Genomic DNA, 10,984 nt, shown 5'->3' with positions numbered 1-10,984 from the left:
ATGAAGCCCTGGCATAGCCACAAAGATATAAAGCGAAAGAAAAGGAAACAGGCAGCACGCACAGCCTAAGAGGTACACCGTCACAGTCAGCAGCCACTGACGACACCTGACCACACCAGGGGAGGGGTGTTGTGATAAACTCAGCGGGGCCGCCGGAACACTGACACTGCAGCCTAGCCTGACGATGGCAGCTGGCCCCTAAAAACTCCAGGGCTGTCACTTCCCTCCCAAAAAAGCAAGATGTCACCACACTTCCCCTTACCAGATGGTTACTGGTCGGGACCTGACTGATTGCAAGCCTGATTCTTCACTGCACATGCGGCCGGGAAATGCTCTCATCTTTGGAAGGCCGAGCTCATAATCAATACGCTTCACTCCCTTTAATGAATGTGGAATGGTATACTATCAATTATGTACAAAATCCTTACTGAAGGATTGCCTCATTACTTTTGCAATTTGTTAAATACGAATTTATCTTTTTCCAAACACTCTATCACCTATCCTATCTAATCCCCTTTGCTTCTTAAGATCCTTCAGACCTGATCCTCATGACCCAAGTTTTACTGTCTCCATGCTAAGCCTGCTGCACAGCTGGCCTCTTGGGGCTTTTCTTCATCACGCAAGTGGACTGAATTGGAATCAAAAGAAAGAAGCAAAACTGTCTTTACTTTCAGGTAACATACTCCTAGAACTAACGTCTACTAGAACTAAAAACAAGTTCAGCAAAGTCACGATACCACAAGATTACAAAAACCAATTGTATTTCTCTATACTAGCAATGAAAAATCCAAGAATGAAATTAATAAAGTAATTCTATTCTAAAAATACAGGAAAATAAAGTACTTAGCAACCTGAACAAAAGAAGTGCAAGACATACATACACCAGAAACTATAAAATATTACTGAGGAAATTTTTAAAAATCTAAGTTGATGAAAAGACAGTCCATGGTCATAGATTGCAAGTCTATGTAGTGTTAAGATATTAATTCTCCCCCAAACTGAACCATAAATTCAATACAATCAATATTAAAATTTCAGTAGGCTTTTCTGCAAAAATTGACAACCAATCTAAAGTTGATATGGAAATAAAACCAAACTGATTTTTTAAATGACCAAAGCAGGACTTTTCCTATTTTCAGAATGTAATATACAACATTATAAAGCAGTTATCCTCCAGTTAAAAATAAAAAAGCTACAGTAATTAAAGGACATCCCTGGTGGTCCAGTAGTTAAGAATCTGCCTTCCATGCAGAGGACACGAGTTTGATGCCTGGTTGAGGAACTAGGATCCCACATGCCATCCCAAGCTCACATGCAGCAGCTACTGAGAAGCAGCACCTACCCATACACCACAATGAGAGAGAAGCCCACAAGCTGCAACCAGCACCTGATGCAGCCAAATAAGTTTTTAAAGGAGGTATAGTAACTTAGGTGAAGTGACGCTAGCATCAGTTCAGTTCAGTCGCTCAGTCGTGTCCAACTCTGCGACCCCATGAACCGCAGCACGCCAGGCCTCCCTGTCCATCACCAACTCCCAGAGTTCACCCAGACTCATGTCCATTGAGTCCGTGATGCCATCCAACCATCTCCTCCTCTGTCGTCCCCTTCTCCTCCTGCCCTCAATCTTTCCCAGCATCAGGGTCTTTTCCAGTGAAGTCAGCTCTTCGCATCAGGTGGCCAAAGTATTGGAGTTTCAGCTTCAGCATCAGTCCTGCCAATGAACACCCAGGACTGCTTTCCTTTAGGATGGACTGGTTGGATCTCCTTGCAGTCCAAGGGACTCACAAGAGTCTTCTCCAACACCACAGTTCAAAAGCATCAATTCTTCGGTGCTCAGCTTTCTTTATAGTCCAACTCCCACATCCATACATGACTACTGGAAAAACCATAGCCTGACTAGATGGACCTTTATGACAAAATTATATCTCTGCTTTTTAATATGCTGTCTAGGTTGGTCATAACTTTCCTTCCAAGGAGTAAGCATCTTTTAATTTCATGGCTGCAATCACCATTTGCAGTGATTCTGGAGCCCAAAAAAATAAAGTCAGCCACTGTTTCCCCATCTATTTGCCATGAAGTGATGGGACCAGATGCCATGATCTTCGTTTTCTGAATGTTGAGCTTTACGCCAACTTTTTCACTCTCTTCTTTCATTTCATCAAGAGGCTCTTTAGTTCCTCTTCACTTTCTGCCATAAGGGTGGTGTCATGTACATATATGAGGTTATTGATATTTCTCCCAGCAATCTTGATTCCAGCTTATGCTTCTTCCAGCCCAGTGTTTCTCATGATGTACTCTGCATATAAGTTAAATAAGCAGGGTGACAATATACAGCCTTGATGTACTCCTTTTCCTATTTGGAACCAGTCCTTTGTTCCATGTCCAGTTCTAACTGTTGCTTCCTGACCTGCATACAGGTCTCAAGAGGCAGGTGAGGTGGTCTGGTATTTCCATCTCTTTCAAAATTTTCCAGTCTATTGTGATCCACACAGTCAAAGGCAGTAGCATAAAGGAAGACAATGGAACAAAATTGAGAGTCCAGAAACAAACCCTTATATTTATGGGCAATTGATTTTCAACAAAGACATCAAGCCGTAATTGGATATGTACATGCAAAAAAATAAATTTTGACTGTTATTCACATCAGACATCCAAAATAGATTATAGACCTAATTAAAAAGTAAAATATAAAACATTCAGAAGAAATCTTTATGACTTTGAATTAGGCATATATTTCTTTCATATGAAGCTGTGATCTATATAAAAATTAGACAAATATTTCTTCCATAAGAGGATGTGAGCTATACAAATCCCATTTGATAAATTGGGTTTTATCAAGATTTTAAAACTTATTTTCACTGGGAAAATGAAAAGACCAGCCACAGATGGAGCCAAAATCTGTAAATCCTATTTCTAATAAAGGACTTCTGGGTAGATTCCCTCATCAATAAGAAGATAAATAATTTGAATAGACATTTCACTAAAGACATATCAGTAGCTGACAAGATAATGAGAAGATGCTCAACATCACTAGTGATTTGAGCAAATTAAAACCACAATAAAATACTACTTCACACCCACTAGAATGTCTACGAATTCAAAAAAACAACTAAGTGGTGGGAAGGATGTGAAGAAAAAGGAACCCTTGATCGGAATTCGCTGACAGTCCAGTGGTTAGGACTCCATGCTCTCACTGCTGCAGGCCCAGGTTCAACTGGTCAGGGAGCTAAGATCCCACAAACCGCACCACACAGGAGGAAAAAAAAAAAGAAACCTCTAACATTTCAAGTGCCAATATAAAATAGAAATATAACTTTGGAAAACACTTCGGCAGTTCCTAAAAATGTTAAGCATGAAGTTATCCCATGATCCAGCAATTTCACCCCTAAGTGTCTACCCTAAAGAAATTAAAATATGTCCACACAAGAGTTGTGTTCCGGCAGCATGAGACTATTCACAGCAACATTATTCATAATAGCTAAAAAGTGAAGAAAGGCCAACTCTTCATCAACTTAAAAATGGATTACCAAAAATGAGCAAAATACTAACACATGCTACAACATAGGAACTCAGAAACCTTACGCTGAGACTCCAAACACAAAAGACCACCTTTGTATAATTATATGAAATGTCCAGAAATGGCAAATCTATAAAGGCAAAAGTAAACTAGTGGTTGCCTGGTATTAGGGGTAGGAACAGAGTTTACCTGGAATCACACAGGAAAAATCTTTTGGGGATGACGTAAATGATTTAAAACTGAATTATGGTAATAACTGCACAGCTCTGTATTTACAAAATCAAACACTTAAAATGGATATAAATGACACAAATCATTTAGTGTATATAAAAAACACCTCAATAAGGGTTAAAAAAACAAACTGCAGACTTCTACCTTACCTCTACTGTTCACTAGGTTCATACCTTCCTCAAGGTCTGAGACTCCCAGCCTCCTCTGGTTCCCTGAGATGTTTCCACACAGGCATTTCCCTGACAAAGCACATATATGTATACTCCCATCTTGGTGTTTGCTTCTGGCCTATACTGTCTTCAAAATACAAATTAAAGTTACAAGTGAAAAAAATTACACCATGTAAACACTAATCAAAAGAAAGCTGGTTCATCTATATTACTATCAAAATAGGTATTAAGGTAAAACTGCATTATTTGAGAAAAAGAGGGATAGTTTTGTAATGGTGGAAGTTTCAATCCATCAGGAAATGTAAAGTAGTATGTATTAATAACATAGCCTAAGAAAACAAAAACTGACATACTGGGAGAGTTAATATAATTCGGTGGGAGAAGATAGTTTCAACACATATAACTGACAAAGGTCTTGTATTCAGAATCAAATACTTACCCTACAAACAGATGAGACAATCCAAAAGAAACATGAGCAAGAGTCTTGAACATGCTCATACACCTCACAAAAGTGACTATTCTAAAGGTGATGAACATACAAAAAAATGTTCTCAATCTCACCGATAATCAAAATCAATGATAATGACAAAAATTTTTTAATGTTGGCAAGGTTATGGAGCATCACCTGAAAACTCTATACTGCTGGTGAAACTGTAAATTGGTAAATTTAGAGACGTTTATTTACCATATCCAAACATATTCATTCTCATGACCCAACAATTACACTCCTAGGTATATACGCAACAGAAATGTGTGCATGTCCGCATGCACAAGAATGTTAACCGTTGCAGCTAATAGTCCCAAATTGGAAACAACTTCAAAGTCTATTATCCGCAGTGAATCATTTGAGGTATAATCATAAGATGGAATTCTGAAGCAATGAAAATGAACTACTCTAAGTATATGTAAGAACAGGGAAGAATTTAACAATACTGAACAAAATGCAGAAGCAAAAGAATACGTACTCCGATTGACTTACATAACAGAGCGAACGAGCGAGTCAGTCCGCAGGGTCACATCAGGAAGGCTATGACTTTTGGACAGAAGAAGAAAACGCATGTGAGGCTTTAAGTAAGCGTCTATTTCCTGTGCTGTGCTCTGTCATGCCCCACTCTTTGCGACCCTTTGCACTGTAACCCGCCAGGATCCTCTCTTCATGGGGTTTCCCAGGGGAAATACTGGAGTGCGTTACCATTTCGTCCTCCAGGAGTCTATTTTCTGGCAAGGTTTTATTTTTTGCCTGAGGCGCTATTAGCCAGCATTAAGTACCCTCTGAAAGAAGAAGCAACAGCTGCAAGAGCCGCAAGGAGTATGTATGAGAATCTTCAGGGAACAACGCTAGGGAGCCCACATGGAGACGCAGACCCAAAAACGCTTCAGCGGGGCGCTTGAGCACGCGTGCCTACAACTTCCGGCAAACGCCGCGGAGCCCCGCCCCTGGACGACAACTGGTAAGCAGGACTGGTCCACGCTAGGAAGAGGCGGGGTATAGTAAGCGGGGTCTTTAAAGCCAACGACTCTTTTATCCTATGGGAAAGGATGTGTTTATGGACCAATAGGACGCCGGGGATGAGGCCCCACCCACATCCCGCTGAGCCAATCCACAAGGAGCAACGGTGGGCAGGGAGCTGCCGCTCTACTCCGCGGAGCCGCGCGGCATGGCGGGCGGGGCTCGGGAGGTGCTCACTTTGCAGTTGGGACATTTTGCGGGTTTCGTGGGAGCGCACTGGTGGAACCAGCAGGTAAGGTCTTTTGGCCGCCTCAGCTGAGTTTTCCGGGTCTCCAGAAGTCTTTGCTTCTGGCCTGTTCCTCTCGCCGCCCGAGTCCAGTCCTTCCTCTGTGCCTCCCCAGGATGCTGCGTTGTGCAGGCCGACCGATGCCAAAGAGCCTCCGGGAGAGCTGTGCCCCGACGTCCTGTACCGGACCGGCCGGACATTACATGGCCAAGAGACCTACACGCCGAGACTCATCCTCATGGATCTGAAGGGTTAGGTGGTGGCCCGGGTCAGCCAGTTACCAGTGTTCCCCTTCGCGTGTGGAGTTTCTAGCAGCGGTTCGCGTCAAGATCCTTGACTCCTACTATACTAGCCTGTGGGACTAGAGATGAGGAGCCATAGGGAGAGCTAACCACACTATGCCGACACCCGAGGGGACGCAAGAAAAGAAAACTATTCCGTTCAAGAGCGGTCTCGAATGGGCTGCTTGTCCCTGGACAGTGTGATGCTCAGCGCTGTGGCGCTCCCCTAGAACTGCTGGTTGTGGTGTTTGCCCAGGTTCCACAGCTAATGACTAAGCTGGGAAATGAAGGATGGAATCCAGATTTTCCTATGCAGGGGTTTTTTCTAGCCCATGTATATTACAAGAAGGCCTGGAAAGGCCAAGTGCTGGAGTGAGGGTGTCAGCAGGTTATCAGGTGATGGGAGGAAGATTAGCTGCAGGACGGGAGGGGCTGGGATTTACCTAACATTGCCTATTATTTCTGTACAGGTAGTCTGAGCTCTCTAAAGCAAGAAGGTGGACTCTACAGGGACAAACAGCTAGATGCTGCAATAGCATGGTATTTGTGATTTTGGAGAGGAGTTGGGAAGGAGCGCAGGAAGCTGGAGAACTCAAGGAAGCTGACACTATGATCAATTTCCACTTTCTTTCAGGCAGGGGAAGCTCACCACACACAAAGAGGAGCTCTATCCCAAGAACCCTTATCTCCAGGACCTTCTGAGTGCAGAGGTGAGGGCCTCTGTCCTGAACTTGTAAGCCCAGTGGTACAACCAGAGTGCCTCCACTGGGGCAGAGAAAAAGAGCATTTTGGTCATCTGCAGTGCCCTAGAATGGTATTTTAAGAAAAAGCACTTTTTCCCTCCTAAAGGACTGTGACCACTATGAGAACAGGAAGGAGTTTACAGGGTGTGGCCAGCAAAAAAAAAAAGGGGTGGGGGGAATAAATCAGTGTTTGCCTCTAGACTGCCTGGACCTAAATGTAGATTTTTTTTTCCCTTCCAGGGAGTGCTGAGTAGTGATGGTACCTGGAGGGTCAAATCCATTCCCAATGGCAAAGGTGAGACTTCTCCAGGGACTGCAGAATGGGGAACTGGGCAGTGCAGGAACACAGAGAAAGGCACATTGCCTCTGCTTCTTCTTCAGGTCTCCCACCATTCACCAACGCTATAACTCCAAAACCAGTTATGCCCACAGAGGGCAGTATCAGAGTCTGGTCAGACTTCCTCAGAGTCCATCTCCACCCCCGGAGCATCTGTATGATTCACAAGTACAACCATGATGGGTATGAGGTGTGGTACTGGCGGGGTGGGGAGCTAGAGGCTCTAAGGCAAGAATGTGGGTCCCCACCAGTGTTGGATGAGGCTCTTGAGGCCATCTTCCCTGCCCTCCTCCAAAACAAGAGATCTTAGGCAGAAATACAGAAGTGGGGGAGTCCTGTAAGTCCCAGACTGTGGTTTTGTGTGGCAGGGAGGCAGGCCGCCTGGAGGCTTTCGGCCAAGGGGAGAGCATCCTGAAGGAACCCAAGTACCTGGAAGAGCTGGAGGACAGGCTGCATTTCTACGTGGAGGAGTGTGATTACCTGCAGGTAGCTGAGGGCACGGCGGGCAGTGGGGTAGAAACCTCCCTCATCTGCCCATTTTCACTTTCCACCTCTCTCCAGGGCTTCCAGATTCTGTGTGACCTGCATGATGGCTTCTCTGGGCTGGGCGCCAAGGCTGCGGAGTTGCTACAAGACGAGTATTCAGGGAGGGGAATAATCACCTGGGGCCTGCTCCCTGGTCCGTACCGCCTTGGGGTGAGTAGTTCTTCCAGGGTGTGGGGGGAAGAGCCCCAGGGAGAAATGAAGGAATGCAGCCCAGTGAGAACATTGGTTAAACCAAACTGCTGTCATTTCTTTCACCAGGAGCTGCAGAAAAACATCTACCGTCTGTTAAACACAGCTTTCGGTCTGGTGCACCTGTCTGCTCACAGCTCTCTGGTCTGCCCCTTATCCTTGGGTGGGAGCCTGGGGCTGCGACCCGAGCCGCCCGTCAGCTTCCCTCTCCTGCAGTATGACGTAAGACTCAATGCTCTTGTTCTGACTTATAGCTAATAAGAGGGCACCACACGCACACACACGCTCCCAAATCAGCCTTTACCCGCTGCTGGATCTATTCTGAAGCCTCATCTTGAACTCGGCCCTGATGTGGCCTCTTAAATGACACTGTCCTATGCTTGTCCAGCCCGGGGCCAAGCACACGCCTGCTCTGTCCCAAGGCACACAGACCTCTCTGCCATTACTACTCTGCTGACACAGCCTCTCTTCTACACCCAAAAGGCCAAGTGCTTTTCTTCATATCCTCTTTACAGGCCACTCTGCCCTTCCACTGTGGTGCCATCCTGGCTACAGCCCTGGACACAGTCACTGTTCCTTATCGCCTACGCTCCTCACCAGTTTCCATGGTTCATCTGGCTGATATGCTGAACTTCTCTGGGAAAAAGGTATGAAGCTTTGTGAAGAGCTGGGTCAGGGCTGAGAAAGGCTCTATAACTTGACTTCTTCCTTGCCTTTAGGTGGTGACAGCAGGAGCAACTATCCCCTTCCCCTCAGTTCCAAGCCAGTCCCTCCCTGATACCCTGATGCAGCTTGGAGAGGCCACCCCATGGACCCCTCTGTCTGCATGTGGGGACCCTTCTGGAACATGCTGTTTTGCCCAGTCGGTGGTGCTGAGGGGTCTGGACAGAGCACACCACACCAGGTAAGGACTGGTGGTCCTCAGGAGCCCTTGTCAGACTTCTGTTCCACATGCTTTTCTCCCTGATACCTCCGGACAGCCTAATGGCACTGCCCTGCTCACCTTCCCTCTGCCCCACTTATTAGTAAAACAGACTCTGAGCATCCTGATCAAGCTGACGGCCTGAGAACATAAGTCCTAGTTTCTCATTCGAGCTGCCACTGATTAAAGGTGGTTTTGGCTTTGTTCTGGCAGTCAGCTCGCCCCCGGGACACCTCTGCCCTCCCCGCTCCATGCGTGCGCCACTGGGGAAGAAGTCTTGGCCCAGTATTTGCAGCAGCAGCAGCCTAGAGTCAGGAGGTCAGTAGAATGCTCGCTCCTCTCCTCGCAGACCTCAGACCTCCCCTGACTTCCTCTCACTCGGCTGCTGTTCTCTCGCCCCCACAGCTCTTCTCATCTGCTGCTGACTCCCTGCAAGGTAGTCCCTCCTTACCCCTCCCTCTTCTCCTCAAGCCTCAGCCAACACGGTTCAGTTCTGGATGGTCTCCCAACAGGGACAGGTATGTAGCAAGTGAAGAAAACCCAGAGGTTTTCAAGCATGAGAGACTTTTCCAGTTCCCTTCATGGATGAAAGTCCTGGGGAGGGGCCCAGGTTACACTCCTTTATTCACTCTGTGGTTCCTGGGAGAAGTGTTCTTGCCCTGGTTGCTGGTATACAAAGGGGACAGGACACTGTGTAGTTTACTATACAGTCAAGTCTGCCAGAGGCCCAGACTTCCCCATGCGAGCGACAGAGCCCCAGGAAGAACAGCTCCCATCCTCTCTCTCTGCAGCGGTGGAGAGCATCCCAGTGCTCGGGGCCCTCTGCTCCTCTTCCTCCTTGAACCGGGCCCTGGGGGATTTGGCCAAAGATCTCTCCAAACTCGACCTGCGGCGCTGGGCCAGCTTCATGGACGCTGGGGTGGAACAGGATGACCTAGAAGAGACGCTGCAGGACCTGCGCAGCCTGGCCCAGTGCTACGAGGGCGGCGACGACCGACTCGTGGACTAATGCGCCCAGAGAAGGAAAGGACTGGTTTACAATAAAAACTGCTGGGTGCAGGAGCTCAGTGTCTTGGGACTGGCTACACCAACACACGCATTTATTACATTTAGAAACACTGTGATCAGACCACACAACAATAAATATGTACCATCAGACAGAAAAACACACAACACAGAAAGGACTGCGCCCACTCCCTCAGTGCTCTTCACAGCTGTCTCTAAGGTCCTCATAAAAGATGCACAGGGCGGCAGGACTGTGCGACCCCAGCCTGCCTGTCACTGCCCCTGGCCCCTGCTCCTCCGGCTCCGCACACTCAAGAGCTGCAGGAGCGAAGCGCAGCGCCCCACCCTCCCCCTGACCACCAGGGGGCCCGGCGGGCTCCATCCTCAGATGGCGCCTCACATGCCGGGTCTCACTCATCCAGCTCTTCCTCAGACAGCAGGTCCCCATGGTCAGACAGCTGGTCTGTGTTGCTGGTACTGGTCGCGTCGTCCTCGTCCTCAGAGCTGGCCTCACAGGCTGTGTGGAAGAGCTGCACGAGTTCTCGGAAACGGTGGGAAACCTAGGAGGAGAGTGAGGGCCTTGACGACACCCTTCTTAAGTTAGTGACACGTTAACATTTACCACCCGCCCGCCAATGCAGGAGACACAAGTTTGATCCCTGGGCCAGGAAGATCCCTGGAGAAGGGGATGGCAGCCCACTCATTGCCTGCAGAATCGCACAGACAGAGGAGCCTGGGAGGCTACAGTCCATGGGGTCGTGAAGTGTTGGATACGGCTGAAGCGACTTGGCATGCACTCACTCAAGCAAGCTATATGATACACCAACATGAACCATCTGGTCTGTGGAACACAGGCTGTGAGGGTTGAGTCCTCCTTACAGATAAGGAAACTCGGGTCAAGAGGCGAAACACCGCCCAAAGTCACATTCCTTCTAAAAACTAAAATGCAATCTGGGGCTTCTCCCTCAAAAATGCACTTTCTCTTCTAGAGCCACTACTATCCGTGCTGACAAGTCCAGGTCTTACTCAGGGCAGAACTTTACAATCCCCAATCATCTTGGTTGGCCAAGCCGCCCTCTTGCCAAACCCTTCCTTGGTTCCTCTAGGGCTTGTAGCTCTAGCAAGGCCCACCCTGCTTACCTCAGTAGGGGTCTTATTTCCCAGCTGCTGGGAGATGACACTGAAAGTCTGCGGCTGCGCTCCCTGCTCCTGGCACATGGTCAGGATCACGCGGTCGGCTTCCCTGGAACCACACACGGCGATCAGTCTCAGTCAGGAAGCTGGCGTTTCCAAACACACACGTCCCC

General features: G+C 47.5%; 2 protein-coding genes and 1 long non-coding RNA gene across 9 annotated transcripts in view; 1 reads left to right on the top strand and 2 right to left on the bottom strand.

The window, feature by feature from the left end:
* Positions 1–646: 646 nt before the first annotated feature.
* LOC109553530 (uncharacterized) lies at positions 647–5,412 on the bottom strand. Of its 2 annotated transcripts, XR_002180058.2 has the most exons (4): positions 5,111–5,412; positions 4,898–4,951; positions 3,922–4,045; positions 647–2,474 (listed from the first exon to the last, which is right to left on the bottom strand). It is a non-coding gene; the product is annotated as an uncharacterized lncRNA (long non-coding RNA). The 2 variants fall into 2 exon arrangements; XR_011564045.1 differs by having other exon boundaries at positions 3,922–4,041; positions 4,898–5,409.
* A 107-nt stretch (positions 5,413–5,519) lies between these two features.
* MSTO1 (misato mitochondrial distribution and morphology regulator 1) lies at positions 5,520–9,734 on the top strand. Of its 2 annotated transcripts, XM_019953571.2 has the most exons (14): positions 5,520–5,660; positions 5,770–5,905; positions 6,406–6,475; positions 6,570–6,645; positions 6,919–6,973; positions 7,060–7,198; positions 7,384–7,501; positions 7,577–7,711; positions 7,820–7,972; positions 8,266–8,397; positions 8,470–8,654; positions 8,886–8,990; positions 9,078–9,190; positions 9,464–9,734. In XM_019953571.2, exons 1-14 carry the CDS (start codon positions 5,577–5,579, stop codon positions 9,679–9,681), a joined length of 1,719 nt encoding a protein of 572 aa, XP_019809130.1. In that variant the 5' UTR covers positions 5,520–5,576; the 3' UTR covers positions 9,682–9,734. The 2 variants fall into 2 exon arrangements, with proteins under 2 accessions (XP_019809130.1, XP_070635807.1); XM_070779706.1 differs by lacking the exons at positions 5,520–5,660; positions 5,770–5,905 and adding an exon at positions 5,953–5,971.
* LOC109553492 (GON-4-like protein) overlaps positions 9,728–10,984 on the bottom strand; it is an 89,466-nt gene continuing 88,209 nt past the window's right edge. For all 5 annotated transcript variants that reach the window (XM_070779601.1, XM_019953534.2, XM_019953542.2 and 2 more), the window contains 2 exons: positions 10,818–10,920; positions 9,728–10,237 (listed from right to left, as the gene is read on the bottom strand). In XM_070779601.1, the coding sequence (XP_070635702.1) occupies positions 10,088–10,237; positions 10,818–10,920 (253 nt within the window). In that variant the 3' untranslated portion in view covers positions 9,728–10,087. The remainder of the gene's footprint in view (positions 10,238–10,817; positions 10,921–10,984) is intronic.

The sequence above is a fragment of the Bos indicus genome, chromosome 3 (assembly GCF_029378745.1).
Source record: "Bos indicus isolate NIAB-ARS_2022 breed Sahiwal x Tharparkar chromosome 3, NIAB-ARS_B.indTharparkar_mat_pri_1.0, whole genome shotgun sequence".
NCBI lineage: Eukaryota > Metazoa > Chordata > Mammalia > Artiodactyla > Bovidae > Bos > Bos indicus.
This window is presented reverse-complemented; position numbering and strand designations above follow the sequence as displayed.

Bases quoted from the DNA above. Each gene is read 5' to 3' on its own strand.
- MSTO1 (XM_019953571.2), top strand. From the start codon at position 5,577: ATGGCGGGCGGGGCTCGGGAGGTGCTCACTTTGCAGTTGGGACATTTT. The intron at 6,646-6,918 runs GTGAGGGCCTCT...TTTCCCTTCCAG, and splicing joins AGGACCTTCTGAGTGCAGAG to GGAGTGCTGAGTAGTGATGG. The intron at 7,973-8,265 runs GTAAGACTCAAT...TCCTCTTTACAG, and splicing joins TCCCTCTCCTGCAGTATGAC to GCCACTCTGCCCTTCCACTG.